Source organism: Anabrus simplex, chromosome 2 (genome assembly GCF_040414725.1).
Source record: "Anabrus simplex isolate iqAnaSimp1 chromosome 2, ASM4041472v1, whole genome shotgun sequence".
In the NCBI taxonomy this organism is placed as follows: domain Eukaryota; kingdom Metazoa; phylum Arthropoda; class Insecta; order Orthoptera; family Tettigoniidae; genus Anabrus; species Anabrus simplex.
Genome location: NC_090266.1, coordinates 81,229,899 through 81,249,562, shown reverse-complemented (window position 1 = coordinate 81,249,562; position 19,664 = coordinate 81,229,899). Strand labels below are relative to the sequence as shown.

The following is a 19,664-nucleotide window of genomic DNA, read 5'->3' as shown; positions in this document are numbered from 1 at the left end:
GCGGCGATGCACGCAGAAACACGTCGAGGTACAGAGTCAATAAGAGTGCGGATGGTGTCCTGAGGGATGGTTCTCCATTCTCTGTCAACCATTTGCCACAGTTGGTCGTCCGTACGAGGCTGGGGCAGAGTTTGCAAACGGCGTCCAATGAGATCCCACACGTGTTCGATTGGTAAGAGATCCGGAGAGTACGCTGGCCACGGAAGCATCTGTACACCTCGTAGAGCCTGTTGGGAGATGCGAGCAGTGTGTGGGCGGGCATTATCCTGCTGAAACAGAGCATTGGGCAGCCCCTGAAGGTACGGGAGTGCCACCGGCCGCAGCACATGCTGCACGTAGCGGTGGGCATTTAACGTGCCTTGAATACGCACTAGAGGTGACGTGGAATCATACGCAATAGCGCCCCAAACCATGATGCCGCGTTGTCTAGCGGTAGGGCGCTCCACAGTTACTGCCGGATTTGACCTTTCTCCACGCCGACGCCACACTCGTCTGCGGTGACTATCACTGACAGAACAGAAGCGTGACTCATCGGAGAACACGACGTTCCGCCATTCCCTCATCCAAGTCGCTCTAGCCCGGCACCATGCCAGGCGTGCACGTCTATGCTGTGGAGTCAATGGTAGTCTTCTAGTCTTCTGAGCGGACGCCGGGAGTGCAGGCCTCCTTCAACCAATCGACGGGAAATTGTTCTGGTCGATATTGGAACAGCCAGGGTGTCTTGCACATGCTGAAGAATGGCGGTTGACGTGGCGTGCGGGGCTGCCACCGCTTGGCGGCGGATGCGCCGATCCTCGCGTGCTGACGTCACTCGGGCTGCGCCTGGACCCCTCGCACGTGCCACATGTCCCTGCGCCAACCATCTTCGCCACAGGCGCTGCACCGTGGACACATCCCTATGGGTAGCGGCTGCGATTTGACGAAGCGACCAACCTGCCCTTCTCAGCCCGATCACCACACCCCTCGTAAAGTCGTCTGTCTGCTGGAAATGCCTCCGTTGACGGCGGCCTGGCATTCTTAGCTATACACGTGTCCTGTGGCACACGACAACACGTTCTACAATGACCGTCGGCTGAGAAATCACGGTACGAAGTGGGCCATTCGCCAACGCCGTGTCCCATTTATCGTTCGCTACGTGCGCAGCACAGCGGCGCATTTCACATCATGAGCATACCTCAGTGACGTCAGTCTACCCTGCAATTGGCATAAAGTTCTGACCACTCCTTCTTGGTGTTGCATTTGCTCTGTCAGTCAGTGTATAAGAAGTTCGTACGTTTGTTGAAATACAGGGAGGCTTCCAGACTGAAGTAGGCCTATGAGGGATTCAAGTGTTGGAAATTCTTGAAGCTTTCATATAATAATGTAGTCCGGTGTTTCTGACCGATGTTACTTCTGTCGATGCCATTTGTAATAGTCGTAATTCAGGTAGCGAGAATGATTTTTGGTACAAAACAGGTGGGAACAATGACAAGAGCACATTCAGAAAGAAGAAATAAAGGCTAAGTTAGGAATGAACTCGCTGAGTGAAGCTGTGTGTATGAACCTGCCACGGTGGTAGGGTCATGTAAGGCGACAGCTGGATGACAGTTTACCTAAAAGAATATTAGACTGGACATGGAGGATAAGAGAAGCACACAGAAGAGGCCAACTTTTATGGTTCGACTTTTTAATGGTGGAACTAAACGAGACCAGAGGGCTAGCTGAAAACAAATGACTGAAGAGACACATAATTAATCCACAGAGACTTGCAGACTGAACGCTGAGGGTATAACTTTTTTATAGTGGTTTAATATTGCATTAACACATCGACGGTTTTCGGCCGTGGTCTTAAGTAAGGTACAGCCCCAGCATCTGCCTGGTGAGAAAATAGGGAAACAACGGAAAACCATCTTCAAAGCTGCCAACGGTGGCATTCGAACCCACCATCTCCCGAATGAAAGTTCACAGCTAAGCGACAACCGCATGGCTAAATCTCTCGGTGAGGGCATGACAGTCTATAAAGAATATGTATGTATGTATGTATGTATGTATGTATGTATATACCGTTAAATATAAGGAGAGTGTCTTCTGAAAATTCAGTAAGCTGCTCCAGTCGCAGTTTGACACGTGTACGTCACGAAACTAAATACACTTGTTATTGTTCGCCGTAACGTGAATCAATTCGTAAAGAAGACATACACGACCGGGAAATGCAGAGTAATATTAAACGTCTTATACAAAACAAAGGGACGTTTGCTGCAGTGAAATATGACATTTAGTTCTGTCTCGAAATATTAATATAATATAATGTTCAAAATAAGTAAGGAAGTTACCAGAAATAATCTCCAATAAATCACACCTCTAGCAGTCACTTAGCAAGACAAGATAATAATTTATTGTGAAAGTGGAGCTGTACTTACCTCCCTCTCATTGTTCCCAAAGCCGATCCCGAGGGTGGGCATAGCTCGCAAGATGGCCACAAGCGACTGGATGGTGTTGCTGTATACCACGGGCCGGTACTGTTTGAAGTCCTCGGGAGTGAAGCCGCTTTCATGGATGATCCTGTAAACATCATAGAACATGTAGCTGTGACTTCCGTTCATATCACTACTTCATACAACAAACCCTGACCGCAGAGGGTCTGTTAATTACAAATAATAATAATAATAATAATAATAATAATAATAATAATAATAATAATAATAATAATAATAATAATAATAATAATAATAATAATATGCCTTTGCTGGCGAGATGTAGTGTTTACAGTGCACTATGTCTTCTGGTATGGGCTATATCAAATTTGTTACTTTCATTGACCTGTCTCAGTCTCATCCTTGGCTTTGACAATATGAAAGTGACTGAGGTATGAGTGATGCTAGTAATACCATTCCTTATGCAGCCAGTCCCTGTATTGAATGGTGTGAAAATATCGCTCATAGGGTCGGTTGGTGCATGTATTTCAGTGGGCTTGGCAGACTGATATGCAATAGCAACGGCTGGCTCGGTGAGGAAAGCAACGGGAAACTACCTCACTCCTCATTTCCCTAGTACGCCTCTTCAGTGACGCCTAGGCTATTTATGACAGCTGTTGGCGGAACTGCAGAGGATCAAACCAGCCTTCGGGCTGAATACCCAACATACAAATAATAATAATAATAATAATAATAATAATAATAATAATAATAATAGTACCGTGAGGTACACCCCCAAAGCCGCGCATTCAAATTCAGCGCCTAAATGAAATCCTCTATTAGCAAAACAGTGAAATTGAAACTACACCAACTTAGAACTTTACTCAGAAGATGTCACCACAGAAATATGATGTAATTTTGTTATTGTGCAGTTGCCTAAATTGAGTGAATTCTCCTTGTTTTGTTAGTCATTCATCAAGAAGTTTGGACATTTTTCCACAGATGACACCACTAAAAAAAAACTATGATCATGCACCCTGGTGCAAAGTGAAAGAACTTATAATTTAAAGAAGTTTTGTATTTCTAGGTTTTTGTAACTGATTGATGTTCATTAATTTTTTGGGTTGGTTATATTTTTTTTATTCCCGCCAGTTTTGAATCTAGCCGATCACTAATTTCTGTAATTAATTTTCCGCCTATCACAGGCTTCTTGTTCGATTCTGTGTGTTACTTTTGAAATCTACCAATAAAATTGAGACCAGGCGAGTTGGCCGTGCGCGTAGAGGCGCGCGGCTGTGAGCTTGCATCCGGGAGATAGTAGGTTCGAATCCCACTATCGGCAGCCCTGAAAATGGTTTTCCGTGGTTTCCCATTTTCACACCAGGCAAATGCTGGGGCTGTACCTTATTTAAGGTCACGGCCGCTTCCTTCCAACTCCTAGGCCTTTCCTATCCCATCGTCGCCATAAGACCTATCTGTGTCGACGCGACGTAAAGCCCCTAGCAAAAAGTTAAAAAAATAAAATTGAGTGGGTGTAGCTAATTTATTCTTGAATGATCTCGAACCTTCCCTGAGGGTTTATAAACTGCGGATTTTCTCGTTTCTTGGCCAATTGATCGACGTCTATCTGAGTGTGTGTGTGTTAAGCAGGAGGCGGGCGGCCTCTTTCGTCGGCAGCTAGAACATCTACAAGGTAATGGCCACATAACTTTATTCTTTCTTGCTACCTCCGCAGCCCGACGTAAAGGTCCGACTCTTTAGTTATGTAACAAGCTTTTCTAAAATGTAACTTTCTTCCGGCTAATGTAAAACCTTCATAAAATCTTTAACTGTAAATCAGGGATAGAGAGTGATGTACCCTCTCGAGCTCCCCTTCATCTTGGTTGGAGGTGACTTCGTTTTGTAACGGTTTTCTGCCTGTAATGTGTTAAAGTAAATTCTATACGACTCACCTCAGTAGTTTGGGAATAGCCCCTGTTTCATCGGCCTAGAGCCCTTTAGGTTTCTAAGTGTTCATTATATTGCAGCGCAGTATAAGACTCCATTCAGTTTGTGTTTCGGGCCGTTTACTTAACCAGTTCTTTACCGCAAAGGCCCTATAGGTTGGGTACGAGATACCCCTGTTTCAAATTGTAAGTTGGGCCATGGAAGGCCAGAGAGTAAGATTTTTGGGGGTGCCTCGAGTAAGCTGAAGGAAACTGAGAGCCTGTTAGCTCTTTTTCTAGTTTTGTAATTGTAAAGAGTGCCTCTGGAAGGCTATATATTTAGATTTTGGAGAGCAAGTGCTCGTGAATTAGGGGATTTCTGTCCTTGAATAATTTGTGCTCGTTTGTAAATTTGAGCTAGGAGCTCAGGAAATGTAAAGCGAGGGGCTTGAAGCCCAGAATCTGTTAAGACCACTTATCTTGTCTTTTCCTAGCCGTGTTTTTAGATTATCACTGTACCTGATGTTTCATTGTTATGAAAAATTGTTAAGTTTGAAGTTCTGAAAATATAACCTTCAGTTTAAGTTTTAAATTAATTTTGATATTGTAGTTAGACCCATTCAAGCCCGCAGCTTCTTTCATCACCTCTGCGTTCCACAGATACCCCGGAACCAAGTGAATAAAATTGGGTAAGTAGGAAAAGGAATTGGCTGTGGCCTATGAATTAGAACTGTCCCGGCATTTGTCTAGAAGTGAACATGAAAATCACCATGGAAAATAATTCTCAGTTCAGCCGACGGTTGGGTTCGAACCCACGCGTCTCCCGAATGCAGAGTTTAGCTTCACAGCAGTAGCACGCTAGTAAGCGCGGCCACTCCACTAGGGAATAATAATAATAATAATAATAATAATAATAATAATAATAATAATAATAATAATAATAATAATACGAGTGCGAATCAAAAAGTAAGTTACACTTCCAAGTTATGGCCATTTATGAAGCCAACTGCACATAGGTAACACGGCTATGACAACATACAATGTAAGTTCACATTTCCACATACTCCCCGAGCGACTGTAAACGTTTCTCGGGACGGCCATCCAACTTTTCGATTCCGGATGCGTAGAAATCGCCTCCAGCGCTATGTAACAACCTGGAGACAGTTGCTTTCACCTCCTCATCGTTTCGGAATCGTCGTCGACCGATATCTTTTTTCAGCTTACCGAACACGTGATAATCGCATGGCGCTAAGTCTGGACTGTACGGAGGATGTTGCCATACCTCCCACTTGAATCGCTGTAGCAGTTCGGACATTTGGCGGGCCGTGTGAGGTGTTGCGCTATCGTGCAACAAAATCACACCGGTGCTCAATTTTTCCCGCCGCTTTTCTTTAATTGCCTTACGCAACCGGCTCAACGTTTGACAATATGAAGCCGAGTTGATTGACGTGCCTTTCGGCATCAATGACGCGTGAACCACACCCTCCACGTGCCAACGGCCGTAGCCGTGTTGAAACACCGGATCCCGTGAGATTTCCGAAATTAAGCAACATTGGGCGTGGTCAAGATTTGGATGGGTTGCCACGCGCTGTTGGTGGGGAGGTAAGGGAATGGAGGAGCGGAGGAGCCACCCTACCGTACGTAAACTCCGGCTCAGGCACACCTCTGTGGAGGTTCGGACCTGCCTTCAGGCAGAATACACCCTTACCTTACACCCTCCATGTCAAAGAATAGTCGTCATTACCTTTCTTGCTGAAGGTTGGACCTTGGCCTTCTTTCGTGGTGGTGACGTGGTGTGCACCCATTCCATCGATGTTCTCTTTCTTTCCGGGGTGAAGTGGTGGACCCACGTTTCATCTCCTGTGATGATAAGCCGCAGAAACTCTTTGCCCTCCACAGAATACAGTTTCAAAAATGCCAGTGATGATGGGAAACGTTGTCCCTTGTAAACATCGGTCAGCAGACGTGGCACCCATATTTAACACAGTTTACGTAATCCAACGTGCTGGTGAACAATGGAGAACGCACTGCCATACGAAATGTTCAGCATGCTGGCAATTTCCTGCAGTGTTCAGCGCCGATTCTCTCTAATAATCCCATCTACACGGTCAACAATTGCAACGGTACTGGACGTTGCGGTCCTGCCTTCGTGACATTCGTCCGTGAGATCATTGCGTCCAACGTCAAACTGCTTATACCACTTACAATACCTTGGCGAGAAATTGCACTCTCACTACATACAGCAGTGATTTTACGATAAATGTCCATGCAATTGAGCCCATAGAAATCTGATAGTTGCATGTACCTCCAATTTGGAGCTAACATCCAGTTGAGGCGCCATTGAGCCTAGCCCGCTCTGCACACTCAACACGATGGGATACCACACCAACCTTCCTATCGGACGTGTCAGCAGAATACCGTTGCAAAAATGCCAGTGACGATGCGAAACGTTGCCCCTTGCGAACATCGGTCAGTAGACGTGGCACCCATCATTGACACAGTTTATGAAATCGAAGGTGCTTGCTCCGCATTGGCCACGGTCACGGGACACAGCGTGCTCCTGCGGCGAGCTAATGTAACTTACTTTTTGATTCACCCTCGTATAATGGCGTGTGGCCTCCGAAGAGGCCTGGTGCAGGTCTTTCGGGTTGACGTCGTATATACGACCTGCGCGTCTGTGAGGATCGGTTCCTACCTATGATGAATTCTAATGCTCAAGACAGCACACTCACCCAGCCTCCGATCCATTGGGATTAAACAATAAAGGTTAAAATCCCCGTGAGGGCCGAGAATCGAAACCGGGACCTTCTGGACCAATGGCCAGCAGGAAATAATAATAATAATAATAATAATAATAATAATAATAATAATAATAATAATAATAATAATAATAATAATAATAATTTAATGATAATAATAATAATAATAATTTAATTACTCACGATCCTGGTTTTAGAAGGTAATTAACGTGCTAGTAAACCTACAGACTTCTCACATTTAAGCGCTCTTATATACCATGGGACCGTTCCCGTACTTAATTCTGCAACTTTGTACACAAGAGGCAAACGAACAGCACTGATGGGCGGGCCAGTTGAAAACCACCGGTCGAGTTGGCCGTGCGGTTAAGAGCGCGCAGCTGTGAGCTCGCATCCGGGAGATAGTGGGTTCGAACCCTACTGTCGGCAGCCCTGAAGATGGTTTTCCGTGGTTTCCCCATTTTCACTCGAGGCAAATGCTGGGACTGTACCTTAATTGAGGCCACGGCCGCTTCCTTCCCATTCCTAGGCCTTTCCTGTCCCATCGCCGCCATAAGACCTATCTGGGTCGGTGCGACGTAAAGTAAAAAAAAAAAAAAAAAAAAAAAAAAAAACAGTTGAAAATTATCTCAACTGGAAAGCATTAACAAAGCGAAGAATCACGAATTAGCCTACTGTTTGCTGATGTCGACGACTATCTGCCTAAGTATGCGGTATCGATCAGGACTGAGGTAGTAAATTATGGAACCCTCCATGTTACCATGTCATTGTAGTTGGTATGTTAAAGAACTCTGGCGGTGTACTCAGTGTCACATATCAGAATGTCCAAACTGATAAGAAGGCCACCCAGATGGCACAACTTCGGACATTCTCCAACTCGGTAGCTGATGTTTTCTTCTTTTTTGGATTACGTAGCACCGATCAGATAGGCCTCATCGGGACGATGGGATAGGAAAAGGCTACGAGTGGGAAGGAAGCGACCGAGGCTTTAATTACGGTGTAAAAATGGGAAACACGGAATCTCATCTTCAGGGCTACCAATAATAATTATCATTATTTACGAATGGGTCACCTAGGACCACGCGGAACCAACATTTTTCGGCCTTCTTTATTGCCCGGTAGTTCTTCATCTTCAATGATTGTGCACGTCTCCGGTCCTCCGACCATGCCGATCGTGTGGGTTTCCTTTCTTGTTCTGCAAATAATAATAATAATTGTACCGGGCGGTACACCTCCACGCCGCTAATTTAAAATGTGCGCCAGTTGAAACTCCTCTGCTGGAGGAAGTCTGAACTTTATTGACGGTATTAATTTTCAAGTTTCTCAGAAGATGTCACTACGTGGAAAATTTGGAGTTTTTGAACTGTATCATTTTCGACGTATTTTTGTTTTGCTTGTAGAAAGAAGTGTGAACTTTCTCTTCTAGAGGACACTACTGAAGATCAACAATAGTGCACCCTAGTGCGGAGTGAAAGAACTATTTTTTTGGAGAAATTTTTATTTCAAAAGTTTGTTTCTTGTTAAATTTCTTTCTGTTATTGTTTAAGTTGGCTGTATACCCCTCTCTTTCCCCTTGTTTTGTATTTAGCCAATCCCGAATTTCTTTTATTAATTTCTGACCAATCAGAGGTATCTTCCCCCAACTTGAATATGTTGCTGTATCCTACCCAATAAAGAGTTTGTGGGAGGGTGTTTTCATTCCCCCAACGCCTCGAACCTTCCGCGAGAGGATATAAACTGCTGATTTTGGGTCTCCGGGCCACTTCTGTTCCATCTTTTCGTGTGTAAAGTACATAGCAGGGGGCGGGAAGCGCCTCTTTCTTCGGCGGCAGTCAACAACCAGGTAATGGCCGATTAATTACTTCTTTTCTTGCTTGCTCAGCAGTTTAACTCTCGGGGCGGGTCCGAAGTTTTTCCATTATGTAACCTTCCTTAAAAATGTAAAGAAACTTGTATCTATTCTATCTTTTAAACTACGTATTGGGATAGAGAGTGCGTAACCCTCTCGAGCTCCCACTCATATTGTTTTGAGGTGAACTTATTTTCTCAACCTATTCTTCCTTAACATTATGTAAATTTGTTTCTTTTCTAAAGTCACCTCCGTAGTATGGGATTAGCCCTTGCATCAGCGGCCTAGTGCCAAATTAGGTTTTGAAACAAATACATTAGGAGTGCAGTTCGCCTCCTCTCAAACTGTTTCTTTAGAGGTCATTGTAATTACCCTTTTTCATTTAATTGACCTCAGTAGGTTGGGTATATTACCCCTGTGTCTAGGTCCTGAGAGGACAACTTGAAGGTGGAGTTTGGTGTGCTTAAAGTTGAGAGCGAGTGGGTCTTTTTCGAAAATGGAGTGTTGTATGCCTCGTGGAGGCTTTTCAGTGTAATTTGGAGCAAATGCTCCTGAACATGAATGGGGTTTTCTGCCCCTCTGGTAAAACTTATTTTGAAGTAAGGTTGGGCTGATTGCCCACGAATTGTGAAGTAAGGGCGCTGAGCCCAAATCCAGTAAATATTGTACCTACATTTTGTTGACTTGCTACTCTGTACCTGCAATGATTGTTATTTCTTCATTTTAAAAAGAAAATATAACCTTGTTAAATTTTACATTAACTTTGATTCCGTAGTTTGAGACTCGTTCACGCCCGCACCTTCTTTCACCTCTACCTACCACTAAAACACGGTAACAATAATAATAATAATAATAATAATAATAATAATAATAATAATAATAATAATAATAATAATAATAATGTTATTGTCTTTATGTCCCACTAACTACTTTTACGGTTTTCGGAGACGGCGAGGTGCCGGAATTTAGTCCGGCAGTAGTTCTTTTACGTGCCAGTAAATCTACCAACACGAGGCTGACGTATTTGAGCACCTCCAAATGCCACCGGACTGAGCCAGGATCGAACCTGCCAAGTTGTGGTCAGAAGGCCAGCCCTCAGCCACTCAGCCCGACATTATTATTATTATTATTATTATTATTATTATTATTATTATTATTATTATTATTATTATTATTCCCTCTTCAGTCGTTAAGCTCACGCCTGTGCATCGTAATCACATACGTTTTCTCACATATTATGGGATGTTTGATACCAGATGCCTCCATTATTTTCGAACTTCCGGCTTCCATATACATAGTCGAGTTTCTAAGAGGCGAGTAATTTCTTGCATCTGGGCAATCCGCTGTTTGACCGGCCTTCATCTTGATCTTCTGCCATTCACGTTCCCTTGGACAACGACGTTTTCCATGCTGTTTTCCCTTCTGCCTAATTATATGTCGAAAGAACGATAAAATCCTCTGATCCATCATAGTGGAGAATTCGCACCGACACAGATAGGTCTTTTGGCGACGATGGGATAGGAAAGGGCTAGGAGTGATAAGGAAGTGGCCGTGGCCTTAATTAAGGCCTGGTGCGAAAATGGGAAACCACGGAAACCAATCTTTAGGGCTGCCGACAATGGGGTTCCAACCCACTAGCACCCGAATGCAAGCTCACAGCTGCGCGTCCCTAACCCCACGGCTAACTCGCTCTGTTTTCTGAGTTCCCAGTACTTTTATTATGGAATCACCCGCCCCTTTTCTGCGCCCATGGAATCCGAGTTATTCGTCTCCAGCACCACATTTCAAATGCATCAATACTGTTTCTCTTACCCTGATTGTTCCAGTTTCATAGCCATAGAAGAATATGAAGGGTACAGAGAAAGAACGATCACAGTCAAAGAAAGCTATTTTTTAGTTATTGGTACCATTGGATTCATCACCATGTAAGGCATAACCACGTGCAGACAACCCAGAGAATAAACGAACGTAGTCCATGTTATGCGCTGGAAAAGATTTTGTGCACAGAGAAGTATCGATCAGAGTCAACCTCAAACAGAGAAGAAACGCACAGAGTCACGATATTGCCTAGCCTGCCCCTGCATACTGCACGTGGCGCCATAGCTTGCCAGTTGAAACTCGTTCTGAGGTTATGGTGGTTGTGTAGTGAAAAGTCATTGTTTAGAGACCGTGTTCATTAATCTGTTTATACACAGTTTTGTAAAAGTTCGCAGAGATGAGTGCAGGCTCAAGTGATGGTGAACTGTGTAATGTCAGTTACATAAGTGGTTCTTCCAAAAAGAAACGTAAATATGGCAGTATATTTAGTGCATCAAAAAAGTTAAGAGACACAACGCATGAAACAGGCAGTGACTGCGGCTGTAAGCGTTATGAATGTTTTAAAAATGTTTCAGAATGTGAGCGAGATGCCCTCATTAGGGATTTTAATGCACTTGGAGATAGAAATTCTCAAAACGCTTACTTATCAGGTTTGATCAGTGTAAATGCAGTTAAACAAAGGCGACCTAGGCAGGATGAACAGAATGCCCATTTAAACAGCTTCTCCTACACTTACAAGGTACGAATTTCCCGAGATGAAGAACTTGCTGAGATTCCGGTTTTTTAAAGGGGTTTTTGTCTATATTTGGTGTAACACCCCGTCGGCTTCATACAATTAAAACATCATTATCAAGGACTGGAAGAGCTCCAGTAGATCAAAGGGGAAAACATGAGAATCGAGGGGGGAATAAATTACCTCAATCAACTTATGAGGCAATGGACACATTTTTCAAATCTCTGAAGGGCGTAAAGCACACTACAGTCTTAGTGACACACAGAAGGTATACCTACCTGAGGATTTAACTGTCAAAAAGCTTTTGGGAATGTTTCTTCAAAGTAACCCTAGTATTCAAATTTCATACGAAAAATTTAGAGAATATTTTGTAACGCATTACAACTTATCTTCGGGTACCCACGTTCCGACACCTGTGGCACCTGTGATGTTCAAAAGGCACAAGAAGTTAATACAGAAAAAGCCAAAAGTAACTCTGCAGATCCAGAGAAAATTAAGGAATTCGATCGATCAACAATTGAAAACCCTTCACAGTGAGATGCAGCTTCATAAGAGCAACGCTGACTGGTTTTACCGTGTGAAACGGAATGCCAGAAAGCATGCACAGAAGACTGAAGGATACGAAGCAATCACTATAGACTTTCGTAAAAACTTGCCTGTTCCAAATATAACGACGAATGATGTGTACTACAAAAGACAACTGTCTTTTTATCTTTTTAATGTACACATTCTTTCCAATGGATCAGCTGTTTTTTACACTTATGATCAAACAGTTGCCAGAAAGGGAAGTGATGATGTGGTATCTATGCTTCACCACTTTTTTACAAACTTTCTAAGCCCTGAAGTCCGTGAATTACACATTTTCTGAGATGCCTGTAGTGGACAGAATAAGAATTTTACAGTTATTCGGTTTCTGCATTACACAACGGTTGTGTTAAAGAGGTTTGACAAAATTACAGTGACTTACCCTGTGCGAGGGCATTCATATATGAAGTGTGACCGGAATATGGCCCTCATTAACCAAAAGACGCCAGCCGAAACTCCAGGAGACTGGCGGGACGCAATTTCTAGTGCCAGAGTCAAACCAACACCCTTTGGGGTCGTGGAATGTTCTTCGGAAATGTTCAAAGCTTGGGGAAATGCCTTACAACAGAACTACAGCAAGAAGTTGGCAGTTGCTACACGCCCTATAAAGCAGATTTTGGTTACAGCTGAAAATACTCAAACAATTCAGCATCGGGACACGTACAATGGTGGATACAGATCAACAGTCATTGTAAAGAAAACAGGTAAACAAAGTAACAAACAACCTGATCACCTACGGCACATAGAACCCGAAATGTTATATAAAGAACGTATTCCTTTGAATGTAGCAAAATACAGAGACATTCAATCCTTGAAGAAATTCTGCAGACAGGAAGCACAACATTTTTTCGACACACTTCCAGTAGTCGGAACTGAGAAGAACCACCCAGAGGAGAGGGACAGCGATTACTAGAGGTATAAAATTTTACGTTGCTCTTCACTTCTTCATCACTCGGAACTTCTCAGATAATAAAAAGTAATATTAATTTTTGTTTCCATTTCAGACACAAAAATGAAGACGTCTCTTCTAAAACAGTAGTAAGAAAGAAAGAAAACTGGACATTCAAGGAAAATTTAACATTCAAATTATAATATATCTGTAGTCAACTCCTCAGTTTATAACTGCTATCATTAACATAATAACAGAAATTATTGCTAGTATTTTGAGTGATCTACAATCTCTATGCCTAGTGATACAGAGAAAGAACGATCAGAGTCAATGTAGAGGTGGACAAAAAAAATTATTTTGTACTGTATGAACTTCCAATAATGATGTGTTTTACTAAAAGCTTATCACCAACAAGTTCACACACCCAACAATATGTTTTAAACTGTGATATATTCAAAACTACAATCATAAAAGCGTTTCAAAGTTTAAAAATGCTCTCCTTGAAAATGTGGTTTCCCTGACTCTGTGCGTTCTTTCTCTGTACCCTTCATATGGGAAACACTAAGGATTTAACGAGCCGCGGTACTTTATGTTTCGTATTACCGCTCTTTCACGCCAAATCCTACGAAATTGGTCCATTGCAGTGTACCCAAGGGAAATTCTTGGCCTCCTTTTCTGAAATTATTATTATTATCGACCACTGGAAGTTCAGCTGTAACACTACCCACATCTTTTTTTAACGATTTGCTTTACTTCGCAGCGACACAGATAGGTCTTATGGCGACGACAGGATAGGAAAGGGCTAGGAGTGGGAAGGAAACGGCCGTGGCCTTAATGAAGGTAGAAAGAAACGGCCGTGGCCTTAAGGTACACACCCAACATTTTCCTGGAGTGAAATTGGGTAACCACGCTGAACATCTTCAAGGCTGCCGACAGTGGTGTTCGAACCCACTACCTCCCAGATGCAAGCGCACAGCTGCGCGCCCCTAACCGCACGGCCAACTCGCCCGGTACTACCCACATTTGAGCAGATATTGTGCATCTTCGAAAAGTGGAATCCGTGAAGTCATATGAAGAATACGGATTTAAATGGAAAAATCCATGACAGCATTTTTGATTACACACAAATCAGTCAGTCGTAATTCTAGAAATAGTTCTAAAATATTGATAATGATTTTCTCTAGTGTGAAACCTTGTGAAACACATTCTGAATTAATTCGTGCCTTACTGCAAATCGGAAGGTAAGGACCCATTCAAGGGATTTTCCTTAGATTACCGATGGAATTAATCTACCCTATTGAACATTGCTCATATTGCATCTGCTGGGGTCTACCCACACTTGCTATACAATACAAACAGAAGCGGTAGCATATTAGCTTACACAAGCCACCGCAGCGACAGGTCTGTAGGGATCCAAATACACCATGGTGCACACTATTCTAACAATGTGGTTAGAGGGACGACCAAACAGAACGATAATCGCCGACAACATGATCACCAGCGATACACCCCAAATTCTTGAGTATTGTTTCTCTGAGTGTTCTGTAGCTAAACGGTGAAGACTGCTGTTGGTGTTGCACCTCTGTAGGAAAAACAACCAAGGCGTGTATAAGGGATGGATTTTAAGATCTGTGGTGTACTTGCGAAATTGATTACTATCATCCCTTCATGTTATTTCACGAATATCCGGCTCCATCACTAACTGGTTAACGTGTTGGCCCTTGTCTCGGAGGATCCCTGGTTGTATTCCCAGACGTTTACTGGTTAAGTCCAATGGTGTTGGGAGCTTTCCTCAGCATTAGACTTCGTCATAGGAAGGGCCCCATCTTCACAGACTGGCAGGTGGGAGGAAAGTCCCGTGGCGGATGTGACATTGAGGCTTTCCGATACGACTGCTGTTCAGATATTTCAGTGTCATGTAGTCAGCCGCATTGTTTGGTTTATGCGACCGGGGCGTAAAAGTTCAACTATTTGTAATCTCAGCACTAAGTTCACTCGATGTCCAGTAGCTAACGAACCTGGTACACGTACTGAGTGAGCCCACGGAGAGGAGGTCTTGTTTTCTAAATGACTGCACATTCTGAGATGCAACCGAACTCACGTTCTTCCTCCTTCCAGATGAAGCAATCACCCGTTTCGCAAACATTTTCAAAGAAGTCTTGTACAAAACATAGGCCTATATTCTCCTTCATTTTTTAAGTCGCACTGACACTCACAGGTCTTATGGTGACGATGGGATAGGAAAAGCCTAGAAGTGGGAAAGAAGCGACCGTGGCCTTACTAAAGGTACAGACCCAGTATTTACCTTGTGTGGAAATGGACAACGATGGAAAACCATCTTCGGGGCTGCCGATAGTCGGGTTCGAACTCATTATCACCGGAATACAAACTGATAGCTACGTGACCCAAACCGTGCAACCACATGTTCGGATTATTATTATCTATATACTTAAAACACTAGGCTGATATTTGTGACTGCGAGTATGAGAGAGCGGCTGAACCGACTGACACTGTAAAACATTCTGATGAAAGCTCGTGGCCTGAAGATTTGTACAGTGCCTTTAAAAGCATAACATTTTCTTCCCGCATATTTTTAACTTATTAAAGAAAATGTAGCATTCTAACTGGCTAATCAGCTCGCCAGTACTTCAAGGCCGCCTGAACTGTGAGAGCGCTGAGCAGGTGACACGATAGGGAAGGTGAAGGGGGTAGGTACGCATGAGCAGTCTTCCTGGTCAGCTGTATTTCATGGACAGGATTAGCCTCTGTTTTGCTGCCCATTGGTAGAACGGTGGACATTACATTCAAATTTCCCCTAAATTTGAATGAGAATTCGGTGTCCGGATTAAATGAAATTCCAAAGCAGCTGACTATTCGATCAGCACGGCTGAATATGAGATAAAGCTTCATTAGCAAATATTAATTAATGTGTGAGAATCGCCTTCTAAAATACATCACAGGTAACAATATGCCATTCCTTCTGGTGGGAAAATTATTGCTCTTGGCGAAGATTTCATAAAGGTTGTGTCTGCTTTGAACCTTCTTCAAAATACGCGGCTTACATAAAAATATGCAGGCAAAACCACAAAAAATGGATTCGCTGTTTTTTTTTTTTTCATGAAATCGGTAACGGGGACTACCCGTCTGTAGATGGTGACGGATCAAATGTTAGTCTACTAAATTACCAGCCAGAATTTTAGCATGTGACAATTTTTTGCAAAACGTTCACTTCTGCAAATGAAGTCATCTTTTTCTCCAAAGTTGCCATTTTTAATTAATTTCAAAATCATTAGCCTTATACCCGGTAATTAAAAACGCTACACTAGCAAACCTCTCTAAACAACCAGAGAAACAAGGAAATGCCATTTGGTCCTTGTTTCAATGACGATGAAATCCCGACATTGACTCCCCGCGGTGGAGAGGGAGCAACGACTGTATATAAAAATAATATTTTATATACAGGCGGCTAACGAATGAAGGGACCGATTATCTCCCGGTATAAGGAGATCCCCTATACCAAGTGCCAACAGTCTCTGAGAGTGGATGAGCGGGTACGGGTAAGAGCACTCTACTGGCCTGGGGACAAGAAATTGTTCCCAAAGGCGGAGGAACCAGTTTGGTCAACGGCATTAGGATTCAGAAGGCAACGGGAAACCACCGCATTAAAGATCCTGAGAGATATTGCAATAAATTCTCATGGCATGGCTGCAACGTCAAGATCAGAGCTGGCCGTGTGGATCGTCTACCTCCGTTTGGAGACGACGGCTTAAGAAGACACTAGCATCAACAGATTAATACTAATCATAAAAGCTGGCTACTTCTATTTCCTACGTAATACTTGAATTCCTTGGAATTAATGGTTTTCCTCCACATATTATTATTCTAAAAATTGAAGCCATTAGTGGGCTCGGAACGTTTCCCACCGGCTCCTAAACGGAACCAGATTAGGGCCTAATTCTAAGAATTGTGTACGAAAACCGTTTGGATTTGGAAACAATAAGTGGAGATAAAGCTAGACAGAGAGCTCTAATCCCTCGAATTGACTTAACAATTTCCGATTTAAAAATTATTATTATTTTTCACGAGGCATCCATTTCGAATTCGCTTCGCATTTTGTACCACGATCAGTAACCTCAAGGGACGTGAAGGTCTCTGTTTACCTCAGCCAGTTTTCAGCCATGGCCAGTTAAATGTTGCAATGTTTTAAAGTTGCAACAGTGCCAAGAGGTAATTGTACAAGTGGCTGCGTGGTATGGGTCATGTGGCTATCAGCTTGCATTCGGCTCGAACTGTCAAGATGATTTTCCGTGGTTTCCTCTTTTTAATAATAATAGTAATAATGATAATAATCAAAATACGCTTCACCTCACATGTAGATGCAAACCTTGCAATACCCACAAGAAACACATCTATAGGTTCAGTTTTTTTTTTCTTTTCTTTTTTTTCCTGAGAAAACTGTAACTGTACTGCGAGGAACTTGCACAACTCAATCCACTCATTTCTTTCGAGCGACTGCACGTTTAGAAAAGACATTGACGTTCCAGAGAAGGGATGCCATCCATTCTGATGGGTTAAAGTACCACATGGAGGTATTTTAAATAGAATTGGAGGCACTGACGTTAAAATGGGGCTGAAGCGCGAAAGGAGTCGGTACAATGAGATAAAGAAGTTTCTAGTTGTAGTTGACTCAAGTGGCACAGTCATCAACGAGAAGAGATTCTACTTCTCAACTTGATAAATGTAAAGTGCTATGGTCAAGATTCGACCTACGAACACCTTGGAATGTATGATATGAACATGAACTTGAAATACAAATGAAATTTGCAAGCATGCAAAGATGAAATATTAAGCGTCAAATAGGAAAAGTACAGCTGGAGCGAGCGAACCATCTGAAGTATATATAGAACTGTATTCTTTCCCTGGAGAGTGGTAGAATCAAAGAAAGAGAGAATGCGCAGCTGTTATATAGTGCACCAGCGAACTGACGCAACTTGGCCCGTGCAGTATTTGTTGATGTTCGACAAAGGATATTGAAAGAACCCGACGTCACACATTCGATTTATCAAAACATTCAATCTGAGCGTCAGGAACTGAAGAGGCCTGCAAAATGATTTCAGCGACATCTCTCGCCATCTGAAGGTAACACGTGCGTAGCAACGGGAACAACTCTAATACGATCCAAACCTCGACGAATGAAAAGAGGGCCGCGGACTCCTATCGGACATATCAAACACGAATTCAGTTTAGCGATATTTTAATCAACACCTGATATTAAGATTTTAAAACGCTTTTTCACTCTCATAAGAAATGAATTTTGAAAAACGCTCAACCGTGTGTGTGCGCATTCTTAATGGAGAATTAGCATGCCAAATAGCATATGCTCAAGTTTTATACCAACGTCGTTGTACAGGACCGAAGTTCGTGCAGAAACAGGTAACTTATTAAATGGCAGGGAATCATACGTGGCCGTAGCGAAGAAGATTGCTGTTTCAAATAGCTAGGGCCACACAGTTTATTTCTAATTAGGACAAATTCTTCTGGGGAGAGAATACCAAGCTGGCTCTAAACATATACTGCGGACAATTTTTTTAAATAATCGCAGTAATTTATATGAAAAGAACTGAGTCAAATGTTTCTAGTAGGTCCCTTCTCCGCACATGTGCGGAACTTTATTTATTTATTTATTTATTTATTTATTTATTTATTTATTTATTTATTATTTTACCATTGGCTTTACGTCCCACCGTCACAGATATGTCTTCTGGCGATGATGGACAGGAAAGGGCTACGAGTGGGAAGGAAATTGCCGTGGTCTTAATTATGGAACATCCCCAGCATTTGCCTGGAGTGAAAGCAGGAAACAATGGGAAACCATCTTAAGGGCTGCCGACTCTGAGGTTCGAACCCGCTGTCTCTCGAATGCAAGCATAGTGCGGCCACTTGCTCGGTTTTTAGTTGTTTACCTCAAGTGATGTCCAGCTCCATGGCTGAATGGTTAGCGTGATGGCCTTTGGTCAGAGGTTACCAGTGGTTTTACGTCGCACCGACACAGATAGATCTTATGGCGACGAGGGGATAGGGAAGGCCTAGGAGTTAGAAAGTAGCGGCCGTGGCCTTAAGGTAATTAAGTGCATTTACCTGGTGTGAAAATGGGAAACAACGGGAAAACATCTTCAGGGCAGCCGACAGTGGGGTCCGAACCAACTATCTCTCGGAAGCATGCTCAGAGTTGCGCGACCCTACCCGCACGGCCAACTCGCTGGGTTATTTAATAATATATCCAGGGTAATTTTACATTTCATACAATTAGCCTTGCTGATACAGATAACGATGTAATGTGCCACATGCAGTAACATAACCAGGAATGTACTTAATATCCATCACTATGATATTATTGACACATTAAAATGAGTGCATATGATTGCTCACGATAGTGCAGTACTATGATTCTATATCGTGTGGTGATGAGAGCTTCGAATCCTAGTGCCGACAATCTTTTACCTGAGGTTTTCCCTACACGTAGTAGGATAGTACACAAATTCAAGCTTGATGATACAAATCCTAATCCTAATTAGATTATCATACATCGAAGATAATTGTTGTTTTTTAATGCTATTTGTTCGGGGCGTCGACCCATGTGGATCTTTTGCGCTGCTGGCACCATATTGTATGAACCTGCATGTAATTGAAATGGCGGCAGTGCGGAATGTTGTGTG

General features: G+C 42.9%; 1 protein-coding gene across 2 annotated transcripts in view; it reads right to left on the bottom strand.

The window, feature by feature from the left end:
• Galphao (G protein alpha o subunit) overlaps nt 1-19,664 on the bottom strand; it is a 1,276,387-nt gene that overhangs the window by 668,406 nt on the left and 588,317 nt on the right. For both annotated transcript variants that reach the window (XM_067140187.2, XM_067140188.2), the window contains exon 3: nt 2,400-2,541. In XM_067140187.2, coding sequence (XP_066996288.1) covers nt 2,400-2,541 — 142 coding nt within the window. The remainder of the gene's footprint in view (nt 1-2,399; nt 2,542-19,664) is intronic.